Source organism: Triturus cristatus, chromosome 6, assembly GCF_964204655.1.
Source record: "Triturus cristatus chromosome 6, aTriCri1.1, whole genome shotgun sequence".
Taxonomy (NCBI): Eukaryota; Metazoa; Chordata; class Amphibia; order Caudata; family Salamandridae; genus Triturus; species Triturus cristatus.
In genome coordinates this window covers 1,252,339,239-1,252,366,403 of record NC_140589.1, presented here as the reverse complement: position 1 = coordinate 1,252,366,403, position 27,165 = coordinate 1,252,339,239, and the positions used below count along the sequence as shown (strand labels likewise).

The 27,165-nt window shown below is 42.8% G+C and overlaps 1 protein-coding gene across 2 annotated transcripts in view; it reads right to left on the bottom strand.

Moving 5' to 3' along the window:
• Positions 1-27,165, bottom strand: part of RIOX1 (ribosomal oxygenase 1) — a 216,805-nt gene that overhangs the window by 18,796 nt on the left and 170,844 nt on the right. For both annotated transcript variants that reach the window (XM_085612190.1, XM_085612189.1), the window contains exon 14: positions 20,591-20,677. In XM_085612190.1, coding sequence (XP_085468316.1) covers positions 20,591-20,677 — 87 coding nt within the window. The remainder of the gene's footprint in view (positions 1-20,590; positions 20,678-27,165) is intronic.

Sequence of the window (27,165 nt, the reverse complement as noted above, 5' to 3'; positions counted from 1 at the left end):
CGCAGCAACTGCATAGTCAGAAGGGGGAGGAGAAGGAGAAAACCTCAGCAGCACCATCCGTGGAGAATGCAAGCATAGTAAAGTCATCAAGAGCTAACCTTCTCGAGCCACCAGCGGGCATAGGGGAAGCACCGGATAAAGTATCTACTACAGAGGATTTTTTCTCCTTGTCCGATAGATCTTCAGTGGATAGCGCGGTCCAAGAGTGGCTGGAAGGGGCCAGTTTGGGGGGGGAAGAGGAGGTTGGAGGAGACCCGGCAGAGCCCCTGAGGAGCAGCGAGGAGACTAACAGTGGAGGGGTCTTGAGAGTATCTGAGGCTTCATTCATGTGGGATGATCAGAGCTCCCCGAGTTCTATTTTGTCATGTCTTCCTGGTAACCCAGTTGCGCTCTCACAAGGCCAACAAAGGATGGAGGAGTCAACCCCTGGAGAGATTACTTTAGCGACTATTTATGATTTAATTATGACCCATAGGGCTGAGACTCAGACCGGTTTGCTACGCACTCAGAGTGCGTGTAAAAAGCTGCAAAACGCTGTAAGACGAATTGCAAAGACATGTGTGGATGTATCTACAAGGGTGACTGAGGCAGAGGCAAGGATCTTTACACTTGAGGATGAACTATTAGCCCAGAAAGAACTAACGGAGTCTCTTAAGGCACAGCGAGAGGATGTACGATGGAAGATCTCTGACCTTGAAAATAGGGCTAGGCGTAATAACTTGAGGGTGCTGGGGATACCAGAGGGAAAGGAGGGTTCAGACGCACTAAAGTTTATGGTGGGGTTATTAACAGAGGCTTTCCCGGAGCTGGGGCATTGGGAGTGGCAAAAAGAGGTTCAAAGGGCTCACAGATTTCCTTTTGTCCAGAAGAAGGGCCAGGTGGAATTCCCTAGGGCCATTCTGATATGTCTGAATAACTTCAGGGCGAGAGAGGAGTTATATGATCTGGCCCGCCCGAACAAGAGAAGAAAGGCTGGGGGGTGTGAGTTTTTTGTTCAGCCAGATTATTGTCATGACACGGTGGAGCGTCGTTGGAGGCTAAGGCAGTTGATATCGGGTTTTCAAGCAAAGGGGGCTCAGGCGTTTTTACAGAACCCAGCTAAACTTAAAGTCATAAAGGGTGGTCATAGTCAGTTCTTTACGTCAGAAGTTAAGGCAAATGAATATCTTCAGTCAATGTGATGAGTTAGGCAATTTGAGGATTATTGGTATTGATGCTCATAGCGAAATCTAAAGCGGATACATTTGGGAGGTGGGTGCTAATGGAGGTAGTAATTTCACGGCAAGTAATGACGCTGTGTTCAATATATGCACCAAATGAAGATGACCCAAACTTTTTTCAGGTAATTAATACGGAGCTGTCTAGTTATCCTCAGCCCATGCTGGTTTGTGGGGATTTAAATATACATATGTATTCACAATTGAATATAAGGACAGCCAAAGCCTTTAAGGGCAGGAAGCATAGAGCTTTTAAGAGCCTGCAAGCTCTGGTTCAAGATCAAGGTTTATATGATGTGTGGGAGGAACTAAAAACAGGGCAAGATGGGTTTACGTATTTTTCTGCCCCACACAAGACTATGGCAAGACTTGATTTATTTTTGGTTTCAGATGTTATATTAAGGAGTGCCTCTATAAATGTTCTCCCCAAGATAATTTCAGATCATAGCCCAGTGGTAATGGAGTTTGAATGTGGCAGGTTAAAGGCTAAAGGAAGGAAATGGACTTTTGATAGGAAGTTATTGATGAATCATGATTATTGTAGCTGGATGGAACAGTGGATCCCGGATTTTATTCAGCTGAATACTGGATCCGCTAGGCCCGAGATATTGTGGGATGCTTTTAAAGCGGGTATAAGAGGCGAGACAATAAGATTCGCAGCAAGGAAGCGGAGGGAGGACCGTGTGAAATGTTTAAATGACTTGGCGGTGCTTTCGCTGCTGGAGCAGAAACTAGCTGCTGAGATAAAACTAGCTGGGAGAGTAACCGAGGCTCAAGCGGAAGTAGCTGCGTTTCGCTCAATTGTATATCAAGGATATGCTGATGAGGCAGCTGCTAAATATCAAGTTCACAGAAGGGAGTTTTACGAATATGGGGAAAAGGTTGGGAGTGTCTTGGCCAAAAGGCTTAGGCAAAAGGAGGTCTATTCCAGGATATTAAAGATTAAGGATAGAGACGGGAATGTGCTAGAGACTCCCTCCCTAATTCTTGACTCGTTTAAAAAGTATTATGAGAACTTATATACAGCAGAACCGGTTAGAGGAATACAGCAATATTTGGAGGAAATGAGCCCCCTTGAGTTAGAACAGGGGGATAAAGAGGAATTGGTAGATGGGATATCCTGGGAGGAGATTGAGATTGCTATGCTGTCATTAGCCTCAGGGAAGGCGATGGGGTCGGATTCAATCCCGTTGGAGTTTTATATTAAGTTTAGGAAGAGGTTAGCTGGGTTATTTACTCTGGTGGTTGAGGCTGCATTTAGGGGGTTCCCCCCAGCCTCATGGTCAGAAACAGTAATAATAGTTTTCAAGAAAAAGGGAAAGGATCCTTGTGAGCACTCTTCATATCGTCCAATTTCCCTCATAAATGCCGATAATAAAATATATTCTAAATGCCTAGCAAGAAGACTGGGGTCGGTTATTACCCCCTTAGTCTCACAGCGTCAACATGGTTTTATTGCTGGGAGAGGCACTACGGATCACATTAGGCGGCTTATCTCGGTTTTTGATTGGGCACAGGCAACGGGGGCTTCTGTGGGGGCGGCCCTGTTGGATGCCGAAAAGGCATTCGACAGGGTCTCCTGGGAGTTTCTGTGGGCAGTGATGAGGTGGAAGTCTTTTCCCGAGAACTTTATAAGAGCAATACAGTCTATGTATTGCATGCCGAATGCGGTAGTACGGTTAGAGGGAGAAGAGTCTCAGAGGTTTATGGTTAGCAGGGGCACGAGGCAGGGGTGCCCCTGTTCTCCACTTCTGTTCGCTCTATATATAGATCCTCTTATAAACAGATTGGAGGCTGATTCTGAAATCTGTCCGGTTAAAGCACACCTGTATTCAGTGAAAGTGCTGGCTTATGCAGATGATTTAGCGGTATTGACTGCGGATATGGGGAAAGCCATGGAAAGAATTGTGGTAGTTACCAGAGATTTCGGTGTAGTATCAGGCTATAAATTAAACCTGGACAAGACGCAGGTGTTACACACGGAGGTTGGGCTACCAATAGGGATCGATATATCTAAGGAGGCAATTTATTTAGGGGTGCTTATCTCTGTTAAGATCCAAGAGATACCAAGGATCAATGTTGATCCACTGATCAAATCGGTTACTAATACCTTGGAGCGTATAAATAGGCTCCATCTATCTATATATGGAAGGGGGAATGTATTAAAGATGTCAATCTTCCCGAAGTTTTTATATTTGTTTCGGGCGATTCCAATTATGTTTCCTAACATCTTGTTTAGGAGAATGGAGCGTATGTGCTCACGGTTTGTTTGGGGGTATAGGCGCTCTAGAAGAGCGATGAAATGGCTATATTTGCCGGTAGAGCGGGGAGGTCTCGCTATTCCTAATTTTTATGCTTATTATTGTGTTTCATTGTTTCAATATATGGGGGTTTTATTATGTGGAAACACCGAGGTATTGGAGGCTGCCTTTTCTCCTTCAATATATGAATGGTGTCTTGGCGAATCGGCTCGAGGATTGTTGGTCAAAGTACTAGAGCCTAGCTACTATAAAAAGACTAGGTTTAAGATTTTACAGGCAGCATATGCAGTATGGAGGAGGGTCAGGAAGCAATTGGATATGCCCACTATTTTATGGTGTACACCTTTTGACTCGTATGTGTTGTCTCCTACTATATGTCAAGATTCAGTTATGAGGAGGTGGTCACAGCAAGGTATAAGAGTAATTGGGGATCTTTTTGAAACTGGCAATATTCTTACTTTCCTATCGCTACAAGAGAAATTTGGGGTTGGTAGGGTGGTTTTTTTTAAATATCTGCAACTTAGAAGTTATCTTCAAGCTGAAATTGCGAGGGGGAATTGTCAAGTGTCCCAGATTCGGATCTTGGAGTTGATAAAGTGTAAATCTAAAATCGGACAAATATATGAAGAATTTATGCTGAAGGAGTCTGATGATATCCACAAATTTGAGGTAATGTGGGAGGGGAAATTAACCTTGACTAATATTGATATTCAGCTGGCTTGGAGGACTGCTAATGCTATTCTGCTCTCTGGCAGTCTAAGAAGCCAAGCATATATGGCCGCGTTTAATTTATATTATACGCCGGCAAAGATTTCAAAGTGGAAGGCGGGTAGGGGGACGAGCTGTGCTAGGTGTGGGTTGCATGCTGCAGACTCAATACATATGTTCTTTTCCTGTCCATCGCTCTCCCAACTATTATTGGATATCGAACGCTTTATCTCAGGATCTTTGGGTATCTCGATTACGGTGACTGCACATTTGGTTCTGTTTGGGATGGAACATGGTACGGAGGCGGGGAGTAAAACGGTTTCATACAGAGGATTTAAGTTCATATGTATGTCGGTGTTGAGGTTATGTATAACATCTCAGTGGTTAGATTCAGAACCCCCCTCATTTGATATTTGGAGGGCTAAGCTTATTTCATTGTATAATTTGGAAATGGCCCTGTATAAATTAAAAGGCAGGGCAAGAAAGAAGCTCGGGGTAGCAATATGGGAGCCGATCGCAAATTGGCTTTAGAAAGGCATCCTTGATGATCCGCTTTGGGTCTGTTTGTAAAGTCAAGGATTATTTTTGTTGTATCTGATTGTATGTTTGTATACGTGCTTAATTTAAGGCTGTTTTTTCTTTTGTATATTATGAAATCTATGTAACACTATTGCCGCACTGAATTGAATAAAAAAATCTAAAAAAAAAATAAAAAAAAAAAAATGTCCTTACCTAAAAGATTTTCTTCTGATGACTAAACATATAAATATGCTTGCTAATTTTATAAATTGATGTGGATCTCCACAGGGTCGCTGACTTCAATTTGCACATCGGCAGCAGACCAATTAGTGTAGCGGCTGCTTCCTCACACTTCGCTATGGGAATCCACTTACCAGCATGGCAAACCTTACACCTCAGCCCTGGTCACAGGCAGAAGTCTTGCAGAACTTCTCCTCCTCACACAGCCTGAATGGCTGCTTGGCAGTTGACAACTTTGGAGGCCTTGAGCTCCCCTTCTTCTAATCCATTTCCAAATTATGATTTAGTCTTTGGAGTTTTTAATGGGGATCTGTTTCCTTTTGAAGTGCCCACCCCTCTGCCCTGCTCTTCTCCCAGAAAGCAGCCATCACATCAGGAGTAACTCCAAATCTGATAGCCCCACAACATAGGCAAGGGGAGTGACTAGTTGTTCAAACCTAAATGCCAGCCACAGTGAGATGTGCATCAAAAGGTTACTCCAAGGCCCCAGTTATATTATTTATAATTCTCTTATCAGCCACATCTGCTTCCTGAGATGTGCCCAAGCCCCTTACCAGTGACCACTCTCTGAATCAATGAAGAGTAGTGAAGCGCCTGTCTCTTCCACCCGTGTGTGTCCTACCCAGCTCTCAGGAAAGCAGCAATCCACAAATCTGTCTGGAGGAATCTCTATCTCATCATGCTACTCCAGTCGGCCCCGGGTCTCCCAAAATGCAAACCATAGTCTTCCATGTATTGTACCACTCACAGGCACACATACACCCAGCACATGTCTGCAACCACAATATGCTGCACAGCGCTATATACAACACTGATGTAGGCCAAAGGGGAGTTGAGCACACAGCAGCAAAGCTTGACACAAGTGGGTCTGTAGGCCCCACTCTAGTGACACAGGTAAAAAGGCGTGTTCACCTCTACTGATCACTAAAGGTATGTGGCCACCACCACACAAGTGCTACTTAATTTCTGGTAAAGCTGGTAACCTTTCACCAGTGCAAGGTAGCACTTTGGGCACCCCTCCCGGTTCGAGATCTCAACTCGCCAGACAGGCCCATGTCGCGGCGCAAATGCATGACCCGTGTTTGCCCATAACAAAAAAAATCAGCACCAGAGATCCAGATATCTTTGCAGCTGGGGTACTCAGGCCTGGTGTACACATCTGTCACCATGCGAGGGGCGTTGTCATTCCAATAAGCTGTGAATGATTAAGTGTCTTTAGGAAGAGCTTGTTACGGAGTATTCTAAAGCTCAATTATGTTGAGGGAATTTCTTAAGTGCAGTATTTACCACTGAGGTGGCCTCTTCGATCTAGGAGGTAACCCAGGCCCAGTGTCTTATGTTGGGAGGAATAACCTGGAGCTGGCAAGAGATGCAGTATAAAAGCAGACCAAAATGATGGATTCAGATGTGATGCATTCTACATCTACATATGGTGAACTGATCAGAATATGACACAAGTGCAGGAAGGAACAGTTTTCTGAAAGAATTAAAGATTTATGGAATAGATTAAGGAATCAGGACTATAAGGATACCCTCTTAAATCAAGCAGGGAGGAGAATAAGTCAAGTAGATAGGGATACCATTTAAATACAATGCCACAAAAGGACATTCAGGAAAAGCCTGGCTTTTGTGACCACATATAATGAGGACCACAATGCCTTTTATGAAATATTGATGAGACACTGGCCTTTGCTATATTGGCTACCAGGTCTAGATATAAAAGCTCATGAGAAACTCAATACAGGAGGAGATCTACAATCAGCGACAAGATCATGAGGAACGATTTTCTTCCTGTGAAAATAAATGGGAGGTGGTTACCAAACCTACCTTAAAGCTTCTATATATGTTATGATTGCAACATTTGTAAGTTCAGAATGAAGAAGATAAAAAGATTTAAGTACAACTCAGACAGGTTTTATCATATTCAGCAGTGCATCAATTGTAATAGTACTTTTGTGATTTATGCAGTTGTATGCAACTGTTCAATGGTTAATGTGGGGAGCACTAAGGGCTCTGAAGAACCGGATGCAGGAGCATTATAGGCCTATCAAAAATTAAGATATGCAATATCCCTTGCCTCAACATACAAGGGAGAGTCATCCAGAGAACTGAAACTTACCATTCCATGGGATACAAAAAATGTTCTTGGATACAAGAGGTGGAAATCAGGAATTCATATTACGCGAGACAGAAGCAAAATGGATTAGAAGAGTGAGAACCTTATAAAAATGGCTTAATACGGAGCACAAGTTACATTCCCTTCTGGAAGAGGAATATGATTGATTGGGCTTGGAACCTCAAATTACCTGTATGTATGTTGATGCTTTGAATAATAAGTGGATTTGGTCCATTATGTATCTCAATTACATGTTTAAATAAGCCTACTGGCAGAAATAACACCACTGTTTTAAAACAGTGTGTGGGCTTCGAGTTCTTTAATATTTAGAGTAGTGAAGCAGATATTCCAGTATGATGGTACTTTAATTTGTTACATCATGGATAGTTATGGATGGCTGACTAAAATATAGAGACGTGAAGAGTGATTCTTTGCCAATAGAGGAATGCCTTGTAATGGAACTGTAGGAAACTGGGTACTCGTTGCAGTACCCCCTAACACACACACACACACACTTTCTGTCTGGAATTTGATGCACCTTTGACAGAAGTGTACTGGGTTCCTGCTAATCAGGTCCCCAGTGCTAGTGTTATTTTCCCAGTAATGTACAATAGTATACCCAATTGGCAAAACCTTTATCACCCTCTGTAAGCCCCTAGTAAATGGTACCCCTGGTACGTAGGGGTCTGAGGTGCGAAGAGGATCCCTAGTGGCAGCAGGACGAATTGTGCCACCCCAAGGGACCCCTCACCAAGCATGTGCACGACTGCCATTGCAGGCTGCGTGTCTTGGTGCAGACAAAACTGAAGCCTCGACATGACGCACATCCCTGTGGGCCATGTTCCCTACCACTGCACAGAATATTTGTAAGTCACCCCTATAGTAGGCCTAACAGCCCTAACCAGGGTGCTGAATATTACAAGTGAGGACATACCTGCATGAGCAAATATGCACCTGTGCTGGTGAGTCCTATTACTGTCAGTACAAGTAACCAGGAAAGCCATTTTAAAACATGTGCTGGACACTGGTGAAAACCAGTTCCCCAACTACATGATGGCTTCACTGAAAACATGGATGTTTGGTATCAAACATCTCATATTGGCTAACCCACACTGATGCCAGTGTTGGATTTACCAATGCACGCACCCAGAGGGCACCTTAGAAGTGACCCCTGAAAACCTACCAGCCTCTGGTGTGCTTGCTGACTGGTTTCGGTCAAACTGGCAACTGAGACGCTGAGCTGACCTCCTAGGTTGAGAGCTTTTGCTCTCAGGAGACCCAGAACAAAAGCCTGTCAGGGAAGAGAGTAGCTCACCACTCATGTTAACTCCTGGAGATTTGTCCTGTAATCGATGTAATGTACCTGTTTGCTGAACTTGTTCTTTTTTCCAAATGATAACATTGCAGAACTCAGAAATTGCACTGTGTCCACTTTTTAAAGTGAAAAGACTATGTTTAAAAATGTACTTACCTGAATGATTTTTCTCTGATGCCAAATCATATATAAAAGTACTTGGTATTTTTATAAATTGGTGTGGCTCTACTTCTTGAGTTATTAATCATTATGTGTGTTTTGCAAATGTCTTGCACTCCTCTGTGTTAAGCCTAAGGCTGCTCGACCACACTACCTCCTAATAGAGAACTTTGGGATTGCATAGCACGTCCCTTCCACTCATAAGAGAACCCCCGGACTCTTTACAAGTTATATCAACTTATTGATATACCACATATAAAGCCAACCTCCTACAGGAACCTTTTATCAACTAATTGCATTAAATAATAGCACCTATGATAGGTGTAATAATACCTTTAGCTGTGGGTCTCAATATTAGATGACGTTGAGAAGGGCTAGGTGTATTGCAATATGTGGTTATAAATGTTTGCATAGGCATACAGGGACCTAAATTGGCAGTCTTTGCTAACTAGGAGATGCCTTGGATAGTGGAGTTTTTCACTAATTTAGTTTATGAATTCTTTCTAATATGTGAAGAAATATTTTTAGATGTGGACTTTATATTATAGGATGAAAAGAATGTTTGTTGGACAGAAGAATGGATGTATAGTATAACGGCTACTGCAAGATGGCATCTTGCTCGTTTATTTTGTGCGAGTGTGGCTGAATTGTCAGGATTGGATGAACATCAGATGAGACTGGATCTGTATGAAACTACCAAAGCTCAAAACGACTGCATGATGCAGGTCAGAATAGCGAGTGTTATGAAAATGTTACAGATTTAGAGGTAAGTCAGTATTTTCTGAAGCACGCTATTTAAGGTTCATGGCAAAAGTGGCGGCGGTAAACACAGGAACGCATTGAATTATTGGGGCATTGGTTGTACTAAGTGAGAGATGCTATAATAATTTGTGATCTGCATTAGACTGGCTCCAGGCATTACAGTTATGACATGAGTAGTAGCATTGTGTATTTCAGTCGATGAATATGGTCACAGATTTAGAGGTAATCTAGCATTTCCAGATATGTGCTAATATTCAAGATCCATGGTAACTGATGTGGGAATCACTGGATCATTATGATTTACTGGTACATTTGTTGTACTATGATAAAGGTGGCATGATAATTTGCAAAATGCATGGGACTGTTTCCGTGAATTACTGATATTACATGAAGAGCAGCAGTGTGTATTCTATGTTATGAACATGTTTGGAGATAGAGCAAATTGTATAGAAACAATTTCTATTGGTGTTTGGGAATGAGATACTATGTTGATAGTACACTAATAAGATACGCAACATAGCAGTGTTGCTTCCTTTATGACTAATCTACTTTGTGATATGTATGGGAATGATTCAATTTGGTGTTTGAGAGTACAGTGTTAAGAGAGAAACCTGTGGTATTCTAGAAGATACCGGCTGGAATGTTAGAGGTAAAATGCTGGTTAAGTTCCAGACTAGTGATGATGTGACCAATGTTCCATGTTGATGCTGGATCTGGAGAAGGTCAGAACTGTGGATTGGGTGCTCATGAATAAAGAACCTACAACTTAATTACATGAGGAATTGTACTTTCTTGCGATGGGGATGGGATTTGAACCTACATGTGCAAAACACAAAGCACTCCTTGGGGGTAGGGGTGAGAGGGTAAGAGACCGTAATTATTAGGGTTTTTCTGACAACAGTTTTTGGTATTCTTTGGGCTGGTTCAAATGGATACTACAGGGTATCATAGGCCCATATCATTATACTGAGGATTAAAGGCAATACTAGTGATTATAAGATGATGACATCTGAATATGTTTAAATCTCCTATAGTAGGAGAACATTTATATAATAAGGCTTGGGATATGAGAAAACCTTGTAACTGATGCTACACTTTGAAGCTTAATAAAATGAATGCAAGTAAAACTGCTTGCATTTGAACATATTAATTATGGGCAGAATACGAATGAGGTTATATATATATTAATCATGTATGAAATATGGTAACTGCTGTGATTGGTAATTCCTAGTGGGTCCTCCTTTTGAGATTAATTAATTCTGTATACAATACGATTGCTTTCCTATCAATAAATTCTGCACATGATTGTAAAATGTGAATTTATGGTGGCGATTGAAAGGTGTATGTGTTCAAGAAACGAAGAACATTCAGTCCATTTGGGTCCTCTGTCACTTCCTACTTTGTAGTTTGATAATATGTATATCAAAGGGTCTTTGGCAGATTTTCTTTTTTGTAAATATATTTTGTATGTGTTTTTACATTCCAGATAAGGTCCTATTCATACGACGAAACGCGTTGACTGGACTGACCATGTGTTCATGTGATGTTGTTCAAGAAGGGTGAAGAATATAAACAAAATGGAATGTTAGTATAGGATACAATAATGAATATGGAACTTCTGTTGCTCATTTTCTGATTTATTAGCTTAAGATACCTGTGTGGAATAAGAGGTTTTTTAGACATTAGAACCTCAGGGGGTGATTTGGACCTGTGTGGTGGCTTGAGACCATTACGGTCTTTCTTTTGTGGTTGTGTGTCTACAAGGCCATTGCTAAGAATGCTAAACAACCTCATCCTATTTTGTAAAATGTGAGTACAATATGTTTACTAATTGCAGCCCTGTCAAGCATAATGTTTTTGATAAGTCATCATTTACCCCCAAAATGGGCCTCCCAATTGAATGGCTTTGTAAAATTGTAAAAAATAAAGAGTGAATTAAGTTAAATATTTAAGCAGCAGCAACCGTCAATGTTTGGTGCACTTCATAAGCATTCAACTTGGTGTTCAGCAGTTTAGGAGTATCCAGCTGTAGGAAAGTGCCCCTTTTTTGTCTTGGTCACCCCCACATTTTGCCACTGGTACCGATGTTTTTTGACTGATGGGCCCTGGGTCCCTGCTAACCAGGCCCCAGTGTCAGGGCTCTGATCCTAAACACAAGGTAAAATGGTCTAATTATAACACAATTGGACACACTTTAGCACCATTGTAGGTCCCTAAGAAGTGGTACCCCTTGTACCTAGGGCATGGGCACTGTAGAGGGTACCCAAGGGATGCAACATGTATTATGCCACATTAAGGGACCCCCATGCATGCAGCCTGCCATTGCAGACAGCGTTTCATAGTGCAAACCATGAGTGAAAAAGCGACATGGCACACTCATTGTGTGCCATGCCAAAGTCAAAGCATGTAATATATGCAATCCACCTCTACAGCAGGCCTTGTAGCCTTAAGGTAGGGTGCATTATATGACAAGTGAAGGCATATCTGCATGAGCAGATATCCCCCTGTGCTGTCTAGTTCAATTACTAGATGGTACAAGTGAACAGGGAAGCCATCTTAAGTATGTGTACTGGGCAATGGTCATATCAAGTTCCCCAGCTACATGACGGCTTCACTGAAACCTATGATGTTTGGCATCAAATACCTTGTCTGAATAAATCTGTAATGTTGCCAGTACTATATTAATAACATGCACTGAGAGGGCATCTTAGAGGTGTCACCTGAAAAACCTACCACTATCTAGTGTGCTGGCTGACTGGTACCAATCAGCCTGCAACCACAGACTATTTTCTGACCTCCTGCAGGTGAGAGCCTGAGCTCTTTGAGGCTGGAAAATATGCCTGCTCTGGATGAAGGTGTTCTCACCACCTCCAGCTGGATGGCTAGTGATTTAGCATATCAAGGCCAGGGGCTTCAAAGCCCCTGCTGCCTTGGATTTGTGACCCCGGCTTCCCCCAGACCTAAGGCCCATTTGGCAGCAGGACAGACAGGAAATTAGCTATGCAAGTAGACATGTTGCGCCACCCGGCTAGTCACACCCCTTAGATGGGCCCAACGAGAGAAGGGCTCCACCATCTTGTTTTTGGTGGAATTAGGAACTCTGGGACAGATTTATATCCACTCCCAAATGAAAGTGGTCATATAGGAGGGGTGTAGTAATCCCTAAGGGTATGTAGCCCAATGGCTACCACCCTTCACTCCCCTTAGCACCCCTTAATTGAGTATTTAGGTGGACCCTGACACCAGGAACTCAGATTTGCCTGCCTGAAAGAAGAAACAGGACAAGGAGCTGAAGACATGAGAACTGTGGACCAGCATCACTTGGGCACAAGACCCTGCCTGACTGCTGCTCTCTCGACAATCTCAGATACCAACCTGTTCAGAAACAGGGAAGCCTCTCCAACCACTTGGAGGTCTGCTCAGCACTTCCTCGACCCAGCAACATCTCCCTTAGAGTGGAGGAGACACTCCCCTACACCAGCAGGCACCAACTGCAGCTGCCCAGTTCACTGTTCTGTCGAACCCTGGGCCCACCGAGGGAGCAACACCCCAACAAGAGGCCTTTGTGCCCCAGGAGGTCAGATCCATTCCCTTGCCAACTTTGGAGAAGCCGCCCCCCAGGAGCCACCCTGCATCAATACCTGAGGTACTGGAGCCAGATGCAAGCACCAAGGCTTGTTAGTGTTTAGTCGGAACACTGCTGCCGCCAAAACATCCCTGCACGTCAAGGGATTTAGAGAGAGGCCAGCTCCACACAGAGAGTGACTCTACTGTGTTTCTTTTCCCTCTTCTGTAGGAATACAGAGAACTCACCAACCTGTCAGACAAAACATCTCTGCACTTAAGCTCCACAGCCCGGGCTCACATAAACCAACTATGTCTCTGTGGTCCTGAGACCCTAAAGAGTCGCCCCCCGCCATCCCACTCTCCCCTTGGGTTCTGCCAGACTGGTCCCACAGTCCCCCCTTGCAGCCTAGTTCTTACAGGTACTTTTTCTATTGACTTTAACAGGTATCATTTAAGTACCTTGGCCCCTACTTACCTTAATTCCAGAGGAATAGTCCCGCAAGTGTGTCCGTGCAATAAATGTTTCTCCCATAGAATAACATTACAGCATTCGATGGTCGTGCCTCAAATCTAACAGCTGTCATTTTTTTCCCTTTTACTGTAAAATATGATAATGTCTAAAGTACTTACCTGATTCTGATAAACTTGATGTCTAAAATGATAAAAAAAAGATATGCTATTTTTTCCAAATTGGTCTTGAGTTTCTTCTAGTGTGTGGCTCATTTATTGACTCAGTGTGTACAACAAATGCTTAACACTATCCTCTGATAAGCCTAAACTGCTTGCCCACACTACCACAAAGAGCATTTATTAATTTAAGCCCTGTAAACCAATAAAGGGCTTATTAAGATGGCGTTCGGAGGCTTTGTGACTGCCATCGTCGGTTTCAAATCTGACCGGCTGATTATGCATCAATCGGTCAGAATTGAAACTGGACGGTTATTCCGGCTGGCCAGTCAGAACAGGCCAGTAATCCCAAAGGGCGGGCCTTTTCATGCCGGCCTTTAAAACATGGAATCCCTGTCTGAAAGCGTGTTTGGGGGTTTCTAGCAGGGCCCCCTTCTCTATTCGGCCTCCTGTTGTCGTCTGAGGGGGCACCTGTGGTGCCCCCCTGTTGATCCCTGCACCTGTGACAGGCACCTTGCAGGGATGAACACAGACTCAATGGAAGCTTGTGTTACAGCTGGTTTATGGCCGTAACACAAGCTCCCACTGAGAAATGGGGTTATGCGACCGAACAGTGTTTGGTCGCATTGTAATTAGGCGGTCGGGACCGTTGACCAGAGGTCAGTCGGTATAGTTTCCGCGACGGTGTCGGGCCGACGCAAGTCCACCAACCATCGTAATAAGGCCCTTAGTGTTGTGTGGGCTTTCTACATAAAGTACCTCATTTTGGTACACTACATAAAAGGCCAGCTTCCTACACTGTCTAAACACTGTTGGAATAATTCTCCCTTAAGAGAACTATTACAATACTCAATTACACACACTGAGCATTATGTATGTAAATAGGGCACTTCCGAGTGCTTTGCGAATGAAAGGAGTCTGTGCTTAGACATCTGAAAAAACATCTGTTTCATTTAGGTCGGTTTTTAGGCTAATCCTATGCTAAAGACATCTTGGGGACATTCAGAAAGCTGACCTAGGAATGCATTTCACCCTAAATTACCATTGGCTTTGTGGGTTGTGACTCACATTTTCTGTCTTTATTTGCTTTAGGCTGTCCAGCTTGAGTTCGTCCCTCCCAGTGCCCACAAATTCACTTTCTGTAAACATGCCTTTAAATCTTGTTCTTATCTTGTCATATTTGCTTTGCATTCAAAGACAGAGGTCAAACACGAGCTCTCTCTTCCAAGAGAGCTTGGTGTTTACTTTTCTTTCTCAGACTTCAAAGTGAAAGAATTTGTGTGAAAATCCTGCTGAGGATCCATATAAGAGGAGAGGTTGTAGGATGTTTTTTTTAGGACACACAAAAAATGAACTGTGCTGAAGTTTCAGAATTAGTACAAATGAAGCACACTTTTTGTAATTCTGGAGTGCGAAGGAAACAAATCAATACCCTAGGTGATGACATTTGCTCACATTATCGTTTGTGTGCAGTAAAACCATTTTCCGGTACAAAGGTAATTGTCACTTCAATTGAAAATGTGTTGTCTGTAATGGCAGTGTGCTACCACACCATGCATACTAAAACTAAAACCACTCCACTCTTTGCCCTTCCACTCTATGACACGTCACTCCATTCTACGACACTCCACTCCACTCTACTCTACTCTACGCCCCTCCACGGCATTTAACTCCATACCACTTAGCCCAGTCCAATCTACACCCCTCCACTCCAATGTAACCCATTCTACCCCACGCAACTCCACTACAATATACCCCACTCCAATCTACCCATTCCAATTTACTCCACTTCAATCTAACCCACTCTAATTCAGTCTACCTCACCCCAATCTAACCCAACCCACTTCATTCTTCCCCAATCTACCTAACTCCACTCCTATCATCCAAAATATTTCCCACTCCTCGCCATCCTGATCTACTCCACTGCATCCCAATCTACCCTACTCCAATCTTCCCCAATGTACGCCAATCAACCCCACTGTACCCCAATCTACCCAATTACAATCTACTCCACTATGCCCCAATTTACCCTACTCTAATCCACTTCACTCTACCCCATTCCAATCTATCACACTCTAGCCCACTCCAATCCCGCCTACCCCCAAATATCCCACTCCACACCAATCTACCCAAATCCCATCAACCCAAATCCCATCCACCCTAGTCCCATCCACCCTAGTCCCATCCACCCTAATCCCATCCAATCTACCCCACTCCACTCTTCCCTCAATAAACCCACTGCACTCCTATTTACACCAATATATCCCACTCCACCCTGATCTACCCCACTCCAATCTACCCCAATTCACTGAACTCTTCCCCAATCTACCACACTCCACGCCAGTCTACCCCAATACACTGAACTACACTGTTTCCCAATCTACCCAACTCTACCCCAATCTAATCTACTCCACTCCCACCTACCCCAATCTACTCCAATCTATCCCACCCCATCTCAATCTACCCCACGCTCCTCCAATATACTCTACCCAACTTCAGCCTATCCCACTCCAGCCTATCCCATTCCAATCTATCCCACTCCAATCTACCCCACTCCAATCTACCCTGCTCCACCCCAATCTACCTCGGTCCACCCCAATCTACCCACCACCATACCAACCCACCTCACTCCAGTCTACCATGGTAATCTACCCAACTCCCACACTCCAATCTCCCCCACTTCACCCTATTCCTACTCCATTTACCCCACTCCACTAACTTTTAGCCAGCTGAACAACAGTAACACTGGTGTACATAATGGCTAAAACACAATTACAAAGCCAATGGGTCTTGCATGGACGAGAGCTAGTGGCATTGCCAATTCTTGCTAAATGGTTTGCAATAATCCACTGGTTAATGATTATTAAGCACAAGGAAAGATGTTGAACACCTTGTAGCAAAGAGGGTCAACGTTTTAATGCCTATGTATCATAGAAATGGGGGCATAGGACAATTTTATTAATGAAATATTGCAAATGGGAAAAAACATCAGGGGAGAGTGTAGACTACTGCAAGGTATGTGAGCTGAGGTACAGCATGAAATTGATGCAGAGGAACCATCATTGATCACCCCTGCAAAAAAGATACAATATAGCTCAGAAATATCTTGAAGTTCACACTCCCTGAGCCTATCCAAAAGTGTGATATGCAAGACCCTGGGACACGGCTATTGAGCTGCCACTTCAGAAGAAGGCTCGATTAAGTGTTCCCATATATCATCTCTTGGCCCCTCTGTCCTCCCAACCAAGGAAATCTTAGGTTGCTGCATTCTAATACACAGGAACCCAAAATCTGACAGCGTTATGAAGGTTTTGGGAGCTCAGTAAGAAAGCCTACAATATGCAGTATTAAGAAGCCACCACAATACAGGGACATAACCAATCAAATGGTAGGGGAGAATGTACAGTTATAGTTAATGGTATGCTATCATTAAATCACAGATTTTACTTCACAGGACTTTACCTTGCAGGTGCGTACACTGAAGTCTTTACATCACAGGTAGATTTTCCCTGTATTTTACTTGAAAGGTAAGTCTTATTTGTTAAAAATCATTATATAAGTGTGTGTGTGTATATATATATATATATATATTCACTGAAAAAACCATAGGTTTCACACATGTTATAGTTAGCGGAAATTTTACTGATAAAAAACCAATGAAATTGCCCCGTTATAGTTAGTGCTGGCAACTATAACTCACGCGACCGCAATCCTCTGCTGATGCTAATACTGTATTTAGACACTTATTTGCCCATGTCTTCTTCCATACATTTTTAGCTATACATATATTACAAATATTTTTTTTTATAAAGACACATATGTCATCAGCAGAAGATTGCGGTCGCGTGAGTTATAGTTGCCAGCACTAACTATAACGGGGCAATTTCATTGGTTTTTTATCAGTAAAATTTCCGCTAACTATAACATGTGTGAAACCTATGGTTTTTTCAGTGAATTTGCAAGGTTTTTTAAATGCTAATTCCTAACTATAACGTGTGTGAAACCTATGGTTTTTTCAGTGAATTTGTACGTTTTTTTAAATGCTAAGTTACTTTACGCCATTCGAGGCGTGCGCGCCCACTTAACGCAGTGCGTTCCGTGCACGGTTTTTATCAACTTTAATAAGCCCTGTACATTTGGTGGCCTTCGGCCACCAAAAGCACAGGGGGTGGGGTCAATGTGGATAGTGTTTTTTTTATTTCGATTTTATAATTTCATGTTGCCAAAATATAGTTTTTTTACTGATGTAATAAGCCCTGTACATGTGGTGGCCTACGGCCACCAAAAGCACAGGGGGTGGGGTAAGTGTGGATAGTGTTTTTTTTATTTCGATTTTTTACCGTACGCTTACGGTAAGCGTACGGTAAGCGTACTCGGCGAAATTGCCGAAAAAAAAATAAAACCGTTTTTGCTCTTGGGGGATGTTTGGGGACTCCCTCAACATGACTATGTGGGAGGGAGTTGTCAAAACAGCCCCGTAACATGTTTTTGGGCATCATGTTTGATAAATAACACTCAGTGCGAGAGACAAAATGGCGGACGCCGCTTCCTGGTTTCGGCCGATTCGAATGTTTACTAAGATCTAAGAGCCAATCAGAATCGCGCTCGCGCACGCCACCGTACGCGTACGGTAAGCGTACGGTAAGCGTACCGTAAGCGGGCTCAGATATATATATTGATTTAAAGGCTATTTTCTCAGAATCTACTGAACAGATTTACACCAAACCTACAAAAGGCACTTCCTTGACATAGGGACTACCTCTCTGCCAAATTTCTAGTAATTCTGTTCAGCCGTTCGGGCTGTAGCTCTGTCTAAAGGTCCTATGGAAAAATGCATGGGAAAAACGCGTTTTGGGACCCCCCTTTTATCTCAGCCCCCGCTTGACGAATCCCCCCGAGACTTTCAGGGTAGGAGCGGAGCGTAGCGCCCCACCTATTTTGAGAAATTCGCGAGGATTCATCGACCGGCGCCAAAGTTATTCAAAATAGAATGTTGCGGATTTCCTATGGAAAAGGGGTCCTAACTATAACTACCTACTGGCGACCGCCAGTAGGTAATATATATATATATATATATATATATATATATATATATATATATATATATATATATATATATATATATATATATATATATATATATATAATATAATCACAGTTATTGCCGCGTCCTTTCACAGCAGAAAGCAGGTACAGACCACGATGTGGAGTTTCAAAAGTGTCCTTTTTATTGCAGAATTGGGTGCATCGAAAAATATAAATCAAGCAAGTGCCCAGCCTGATGTGTTTCGACCGCGTTACTATGGTCTTCATCACACACATATATGATTTAGTGAGGCCTCCTGTGACGTCCCGCGGAACCCCCTATGTGGTTCCTCAGGACTGCCATATAACTCCGTCATAGTCTGGATTTTGTGCGGTGGATGTCTGTGGGGAGTTGCGTAAACGCAAGTTGTGGCCGCCTATAGGGGGCAAAGGGGGCTCCAACCTTTTCTGTATTGACAGCTACGTATGTTCATTGAAACATGTTGACAGCTACTACTATTATTCGTGCTGTATAATTTGAATTTCTTAATGGGTCTAATAATTCAACCAAACGAAAACTTTCCAATTTAATAAGCTGGGCTGCACACAAGTGAGCTACTCGGAGGTAGCTGGAGAACTGCAGTAGCTCACGAGCTACTGGTTGGAGACCCCTGGCTAGGTCCTGAGTCTAGGTGTACGCCTTGCATCTAACTCCACTACTACACATAGTTAAAAGGTGTGCTCAGTGATGGTGTTGGGTAAAAATTATCAAAAACCCACAGAAATTCACAGAAGAGAACAAAGGTAAAAGTGATGGTATAGTTAGATACGGTAATAAAGTCCTACTTTACGCAAAAAAAAGTCTTAGAAATATTATGGAAGAAACTAAGATTAAAGTGAAATTACACTTATGAAATGCACTAACATACATAAAAAAATTACTCACTGGAAAAAAAACCCAAAGGTTAAAGTGATGTTATAGTTAGGCCTTGCAATAATATAAAAACTATGGCTTTAAAACAAAAAACACTGAAATTCACCAGTGATAAGTTTACTGACCTACCTACATCTTGAACCCCCTCCATACACTGCTTATGACCTCACATAATACATTACTCATGAGATGTTCAAGGACAACATAGTTGTAAAAACAATGGTCATTGAGTTATGATAAAATTAAAGTACTTTGTAGCCTCAGTTTGTCAGACTAGTAAACTACTGAAATGACATCCGCTAAAAAAGAAAGGTTATGTAGTTTGAAGGAGAAACTATAAAACTCCTGTGGCATTCGGAGTAAGGTATGCTGATGTGGAGAATGTGATAATGAATCTATCAGGCTCAGCCCTTGCAAAGCGTTCTGCAGTGTTTTGGCACTGTGAACAGGCCCATCAGTATCAGGGCAGAGCCTTTATGTAAATAGTACTGCTACCGCTAGTCCAAGCAAAAGTGATCGAAATGGTGGTTCTGTCATTTTTTTGCAAGATGTAGATCCTCCAAGGTGACCTAGCCTGTCCTTTCACATTTTAGGAATAAGAAAGGTATAAGTCATGGATAAGGACCTGCTGGGCCAGTGTCTTAAGGATTGAATTTACAAGGGGTATGGATTATAATGCCAGAAATGCTCCTCATGAAAGAGATGCTGGAAAAGACGCTTATTAGAAAACATAAGGGCACATGATAAAGTTCTCAAGCGGCTGTATCTGCTCTAATTACAGTTTTAAAAAGGGCACCTTAAGTTTGGGGCCAGTGTGTGAGCTTGGTCCTGTGAGCTGTGATGGGGGCCAAACAAAAATAGACCAAACACTTGTCCTTTCCCACATGCCCATTTGGCAGCGCAGTCTGCTCAAAAAAACAGTCCAACATTGTTGCCTGTCATGGGTCCTTAGCACAAAAAGATACACATCCCGGGTCATCCTTGAGAAGCACCCTGTTTGACAGCTAAATCAGTTTCAACAATTATTATATGCATACAGTGTAAAACCAAACCAAGGTTTAGGTAGATTTAATTTAAGCTAACCAATATAGGTAGAAAGAGCACAGTTGCACCTTTTCTATAGAGGGAAACTCAACCTACCTTTTCATGCAGGGTTTCACATGGAAGACTGTGCACAGGTACATATTTTGGGTAGGAATGGATGAGAAACTCTACTGCATCTGCATCCTATTTAAACAATTAGAAAAAGGGAATCATTCTTGGAAAGCGGAACATGCACAAATAAACAAGAATGTTCTTTGTACAGCAGCGGTGTCTACCGAACCTCTACACTCTTAAGGTGTTTTGACTAATATATATGTTTTTTAAAGCTTTTGAAAAAGGACCCACATATGACCAGTGCACCATAAAACCATCTATGGTATTGTGCATCATAGGTTTAACTTTCTCATGCACTACACACAAAGTTAGATTCTAGTTAAGTGACTGCCCACTACTGTGGGGAACAGCTGGCACTAGAAAAGCAATTAATAATCCAATTACACGGGGCACTCATTAAGCATTCACACAAGATTACATTCCTTAACTGTGATGTGGTGTATAGATAAAGAAATAAAATACAACTCCTAAGCAGGACCATGATCTCCGAAATGCCCTTCAATGGGGCCAGTCCTTCTCGTCAAATTGAAGCCACCAAATAAAAGTTATCATATATGAAAACCATAACATGCAGGGATATCACAGGGAACTCCCACATCACTCCTAATATTTAACATACATATGATAACACTAGCACAGTCAATTGCCAAAACCCATTACACTGTGTGCCATGTCCCTTAACACTGCATGTAATGTTTACAAATCACCCATACAGCAGGCCTTACAGCTCTAAGGAAGATTGTCTTATATTCCCTGTAAGGACATATCTGCATGAACAGATATGCCCCTGTGCTGGTCAGTTGCATTGCTGCCAGCACAAGTGATAAAGGAAGCAATTTTAACATGTGCTGACACTGGTGAAAACAAGTTCCCCAGCTACATGATGACTTCACTGAAAATAGGGATGTTTGGTATCAAACATCTTTAGTTCAAAAACTCACCCTGATTCCAATGGTAAATCTGTGAATACATGCACACAGAGAGCACCTTAGAGGTGCCCCTGAAAACCTACCGGCCTCTGGTGTGTTGGCTGACTGGTCTCTGCCAGCCTGCCACAGAGCCAGATTTCTGACCTCCCAGGGTGAGGGCCTTTGCTCTCAGGATGTTAGAAACAAAGCCTGCGGGATGGACTCCTGATTGGCATTCCAAGGCAGGGGAGCTTTAGTGAAGCCACTGCCTTTGAAATGTGAATCTGGATCCCCTCACAGGAGAGTAAGCCGACACCCTTTGTCCAAAGCCCTTTGGCACCTGGACAAGCGAGAAAATTAGTCAGTCAGGTAGCTGTGCCTACCCCCAGGCTAGTACCACCCCTAAGGTGGGCTAACTGAAGTGGACATGACTTTTCAGAGTTGGCCATAGATGTGATGGCAAAATTTGGAATTCTGGGACAGGGTAATGCCCACTTCCTACAGAAATTGGTCATATAGGGGGCATAGTGACCCTACGAGTAAGTAGGCCATTGACCACTACCCTAGACTCACCTAAATTCAGTATTTAGGGGAGCCCGTGGCACTAGAGAAGAAGATCCTGCCGACCTGAAAGAAGAAGACGGATGTGAAGAGTCGCATCATTTGTTTAATATCTACATTAGGCCCCTCATTAGTGCGCTGTCCAGGAAATGCTGCTACTTATATAGCTACGCAGAAGACTCAACTCTTAATCAGCTTGTCAGGATCGTCGGGTCAGCCTGTACTGGCCACCTGAATTGGTAAACCCCCCACTCCTAATGTATTAACTAAAAGTCTGAGTGTTGTGGTGAACAGCCATCTAGCTCTGGGAGCCCAGGTAAGGGCTGTTACTTCTAGCTGTGTCTTCCTTTTGAAATCTACTAGGAATGTTACAATCTAGCTACCTCAAGAACATCTAAAGTCAGTAATGGTGGCTACTATTCGGTCTAGTTTGGATTTTGTTAAGTCTGTTTACCTAGGGCTTCCGGCTCAAACTTCGGGTCATTTAAAATTAAGTGTGTCACGAGTAGGTCTCATGTGTTCCCTTGTTTTAAAAATAAAATAAAGCTACAATGGCTGCCATTAAATAGTGGGTATAGTCCAAGGTATGTTGCTTAACATTTAAAGTCTTCTCCAATCTGGCTCCGTCATTTCTTAATAAAATATGTAAATAAGTGTCAAGATCTTTATTCAGGTTTGCTGATACTGAATCTCCTACTTACTTCTGATTATAGGAGGGCAAGAATGGGAAGTCGAACTTTCTCGGTTATGGCCCCTGTACTGTGGAACTCCCTTCCACTGTAATTACGCTTGGATATTAATCTTTCTCAATTTAGAAAATGCCTAAAAATCTGGCTCTTTAGGCAGGCCCTCAAGGAATAATTTGTCAGCCTCAGCAACTTAGTAGTTTGTTTCCTCTCAGTATACAGCGCCATGACACCTTTGAAGACCTTGCGCTTCATTAAATAATCATTAACATAACATACGATCTACAAACATATGTAGCATATTGCCAGTGACTTTCTAAATAAAATTCAGAGTTACTTTACTGAATATTCTTCAAAGCACTGCAGACAACTGTCTGCCCTTATTTTGGTGTTGGTTAAAAAATAGATGGGTGAGTAACTCTTGTATAGTGAACAACATACACCAATCTCTGATTGAGCTCAAGGTTCTACATCCTCCACCTTTGATTTTCAGAGGGTGTACACTTTTTCCAGAGCCAAAGCTACTCACCCAGTCCAGGGTTTGTGATTTGCCATACTGTGCAGACTTGAGATGCATGCAACTAGAGTCTTGCATTATTCTGATCCCACCAAAAGGCACACTACAATAACTGATGTTCGGCTCAGACTCCAGGGAAAGGTACGAGATACGGACATCGGATTTTTCATTTACTGACAAGAGCTGTGGAAAAAGACAGTTAAATCCTGAATGCTTTTCCAATCAGTTTGCCTGTTATTTCATCATGGAACATACTTTCACAGACCATACGTCTGGGATCTCCACTTCAATCCTGGTTTTCTATGTAGCCAGGTAAGCTGGGATATACCTACACAAAACAGGAGGTAGGGTGGGAGAACGGCTTCACTCAACTAGCAATTGCTGAATGTTTTAAAGAAAGCACACACGTTTTTTGAAAACTGCCCTCACCCACAACGAGTTGTGGCATGCTTCATCATCGGGCTGCTACTAACGCCTCTGCGCAAGCCAACGCTAGAGGCGGAGCAATAGGGAGGGGTAGAGCTACAACAATGATATAAACGAAAACAAAAGAAGGCTGGATCCTTTAGTGCAGAAAAGATAAATCTTAAAACTGACCCAGGGATATCTCTATAATAATTTTATTCCTGGATTCCCCTGTCAGGTTAAAAAGGTATATATATGTGAAGAGACTATATACCAAATGGATGGTGGTGGAGTGAGTTAGTTAAGTGCTCACCACCCCTCCATTCTGCATAGCAGTCGACATGTTTCTGCCGGTTCAAAAAACTAAATCTCCGGCATTCCTCAGGACAAATGAGATCCACATGCCCTTTTGCCAAACCCCTGTTATTTCCCACTGTTGTGGGTTATACTCCACCTGTCAGTCTGGAGTTCCTCTTATAACTTACTCCTTCAAAAATTAGGAACTGAAAGAAAGAATACGAAAGTAACTTCCACATAGAGCGAAAAATAAAATCTTAATCACGTGTGCTCTCAGACAAACAGAAATTGCCAATCACCCATTTGGTGTAGCGAGAATTATAATCTATGTGGTAATCAAATCTATCATCATAGTGTAACAGGCAAACAATAGCCCTCCCAGTGGTATCTTAGAAGCACACTCTTTTTTGTGCTAAATACCCATTCAGATAAAATTCCCTGTATATATAATTTTTGTGCATCACACACAAGGAGAAACATGCCGAAACACATGTGATAAAACATCTCTCATCACCCCCACATGTATTCCAAGGGTATTCAGGTTTTACTACCCTCATATTAGAAAGAAGGTCTTAGATATATTCATATGGGATCATGCGATATCGAGATTTTCCCATTGCTTACCAGAGTTTATTAAGCAATTTGCTTAAAAAGGCACTGGAGTAGAGAGCGACCCTCTGTAGTCAAACACTGCGGGAGGGAAACACAAAGTGTATTCAATTCCTAGGATCGTAATTCATACCGGCTGACATACACCTACACACGATATTTCACTTGTGTTTCAAAATTCCCTCAATGTCGTGTATATGCCAGACCTCATACCTTGTTTGTTATTAGGAATATGCAACGTTACCCTGTTTCACATCCCGTTGGGGCCCCGATGACTCTTATGTGTCCAGATAAACATATATATATATCTATCCCCCCCACATACACACACATATAGTACAGGGGCAGAACTTTGCTATCCATAATGAGGCCTCTATGTTATTACCGCTTACTCGAGTGCAGAGATAGTATCCTCGAGTAACTCTGGCATAGATGTAGTTAGCCCCCCTCACAATTACTGGCCAAATATCGCCTTACTTCATCAAGAGTGGTGCGCTGCCTCCTGACTCCGTCTCTCCTGGTGCCGAGTAGACTGCCTGGATATCATGCCCTCCGTATTTACACTTCCGCTGTCGATTCACGTGATGCGTGCGAGTGACGATGCACGCAACACGTGACCTAGCGGCAGAGCACGCAATCATCGGTGGGTCTATACCGCTAACCTCCCTGGTACGAACCAATGTGGCGGAACAAGTCTTTGTATGTATCGACCTCTTATCACGAAGTGAAAGAAGAAAAGGTGAATGCCTCGCATTTGGAAGTAAGCTCATAAATCGTGGATCCTATCAAGGCACATATCAACTCAGAGATTAGACCACTATCCTTCCTAGTACGAACAAATGTAATTTCAAAATGCCTTTATGTACATAAACCTATTGTCACGGGATGTTAATATAAACAACAGCCACACCTCCAAGGATGGGCTCATTAATCAAGTTATTGATTGCAGGGACAATTTTGCCAAGGCTCCTACTCACACATTATTTGATAGAATGTTTTTAATGATGTTAGTGCTTCTATTAAGTCAAAAAGCCCATCACCTACTTTTTCAGTACATTTTCACCAACATGTTCTCTACTCAATAGGTTCACCAAATGCATTTTTTCCTGATCCTGTGTTATTTTCTCCCTAGGGCAGACCACGGTATATCGTCATTAAGTCCCGTTTCATGACTCCTAGTACGATATACCCACTTCTGCTCCCGTATGAAGAGGACTTGTGAGGGATCCCTTATCGAAGGTCTAATGGTGGGTTTATCCAATACAGTCCAAAATATGTCCTGTGTCGTATGCCCCTTCTCCGCATAATATAGAGTGAGACGTGTGTTGGTCCTGGAGCACCTGATGTTGCTCCTATGCTCCATGATTCTCACCTTGACCTTTCTGCAGGTCATCCCAATGTAAATGAGATTACACGGGCACCTGATCATGTAAATAACTTTTGATGAGTTACAGTTGGTATGTACTCGCTGTTGCCAAGGGTATTTTAAGCCCACGTCCACCTCTTTAGTATTTCTGGTCAGGGGGCAGACATCACAAGATCCACATTGCGTATGTCCCGTGACTGGTGGTAGAAACCCGCCTTCCCGGGGAACCCCCCGGGCACTGTTTTGTGGTCGAGAATGTACTAGTTGATCCCTAACTATCTGAAACACTGGCAGATATTGAACTCCAGTGGCCTGAAACTTGAGAAACCCCTCTTTGCTTTTAGGAGGGGCCAAAATCTTAGGAATCAACTAGTACATTCTCGACCACAAAACAGTGCCTGGGGGGTTCCCCGGGAAGGCGGGTTTCTACCACCGGTCACGGGACATACGCAATGTGGATCTTGTGATGTCTGCCCCCTGACCAGAAATACTAAAGAGGTGGACGTGGGCTTAAAATACCCTTGGCAACAGCGAGTACATACCAACTGTAACTCATCAAACGTTATTTACATGATCAGGTGCCCGTGTAATCTCATTTACATTGGGATGACCTGCAGAAAGGTCAAGGTGAGAATCATGGAGCATAGGAGCAACATCAGGTGCTCTAGGACCAACACACGTCTCACTCTACATTATGCGGAGAAGGGGCATACGACACAGGACATATTTTGGACTGTATTGGATAAACCCACCATTAGACCTTCGATAAGGGATCCCTCACAAGTCCTCTTCATACGGGAGCAGAAGTGGGTATATCGTACTAGGAGTCATGAAACGGGACTTAATGACGATATACCGTGGTCTGCCCTAGGGAGAAAATAACCCAGGATCAGGAAAAAATGCATTTGGTGAACCTGTTGAGTAGAGAACATGTTGGTGAAAATGTACTGAAAAAGTAGGTGATGGGCTTTTTGACTTAATAGAAGCACTAACATCATTAAAAACATTCTATCAAATAATGTGTGAGTAGGAGCCTTGGCAAAATTGTCCCTGCAATCAATAACTTGATTAATGAGCCCATCCTTGGAGGTGTGGCTGTTGTTTATATTAACATCCCGTGACAATAGGTTTATGTACATAAAGGCATTTTGAAATTACATTTGTTCGTACTAGGAAGGATAGTGGTCTAATCTCTGAGGTGATATGTG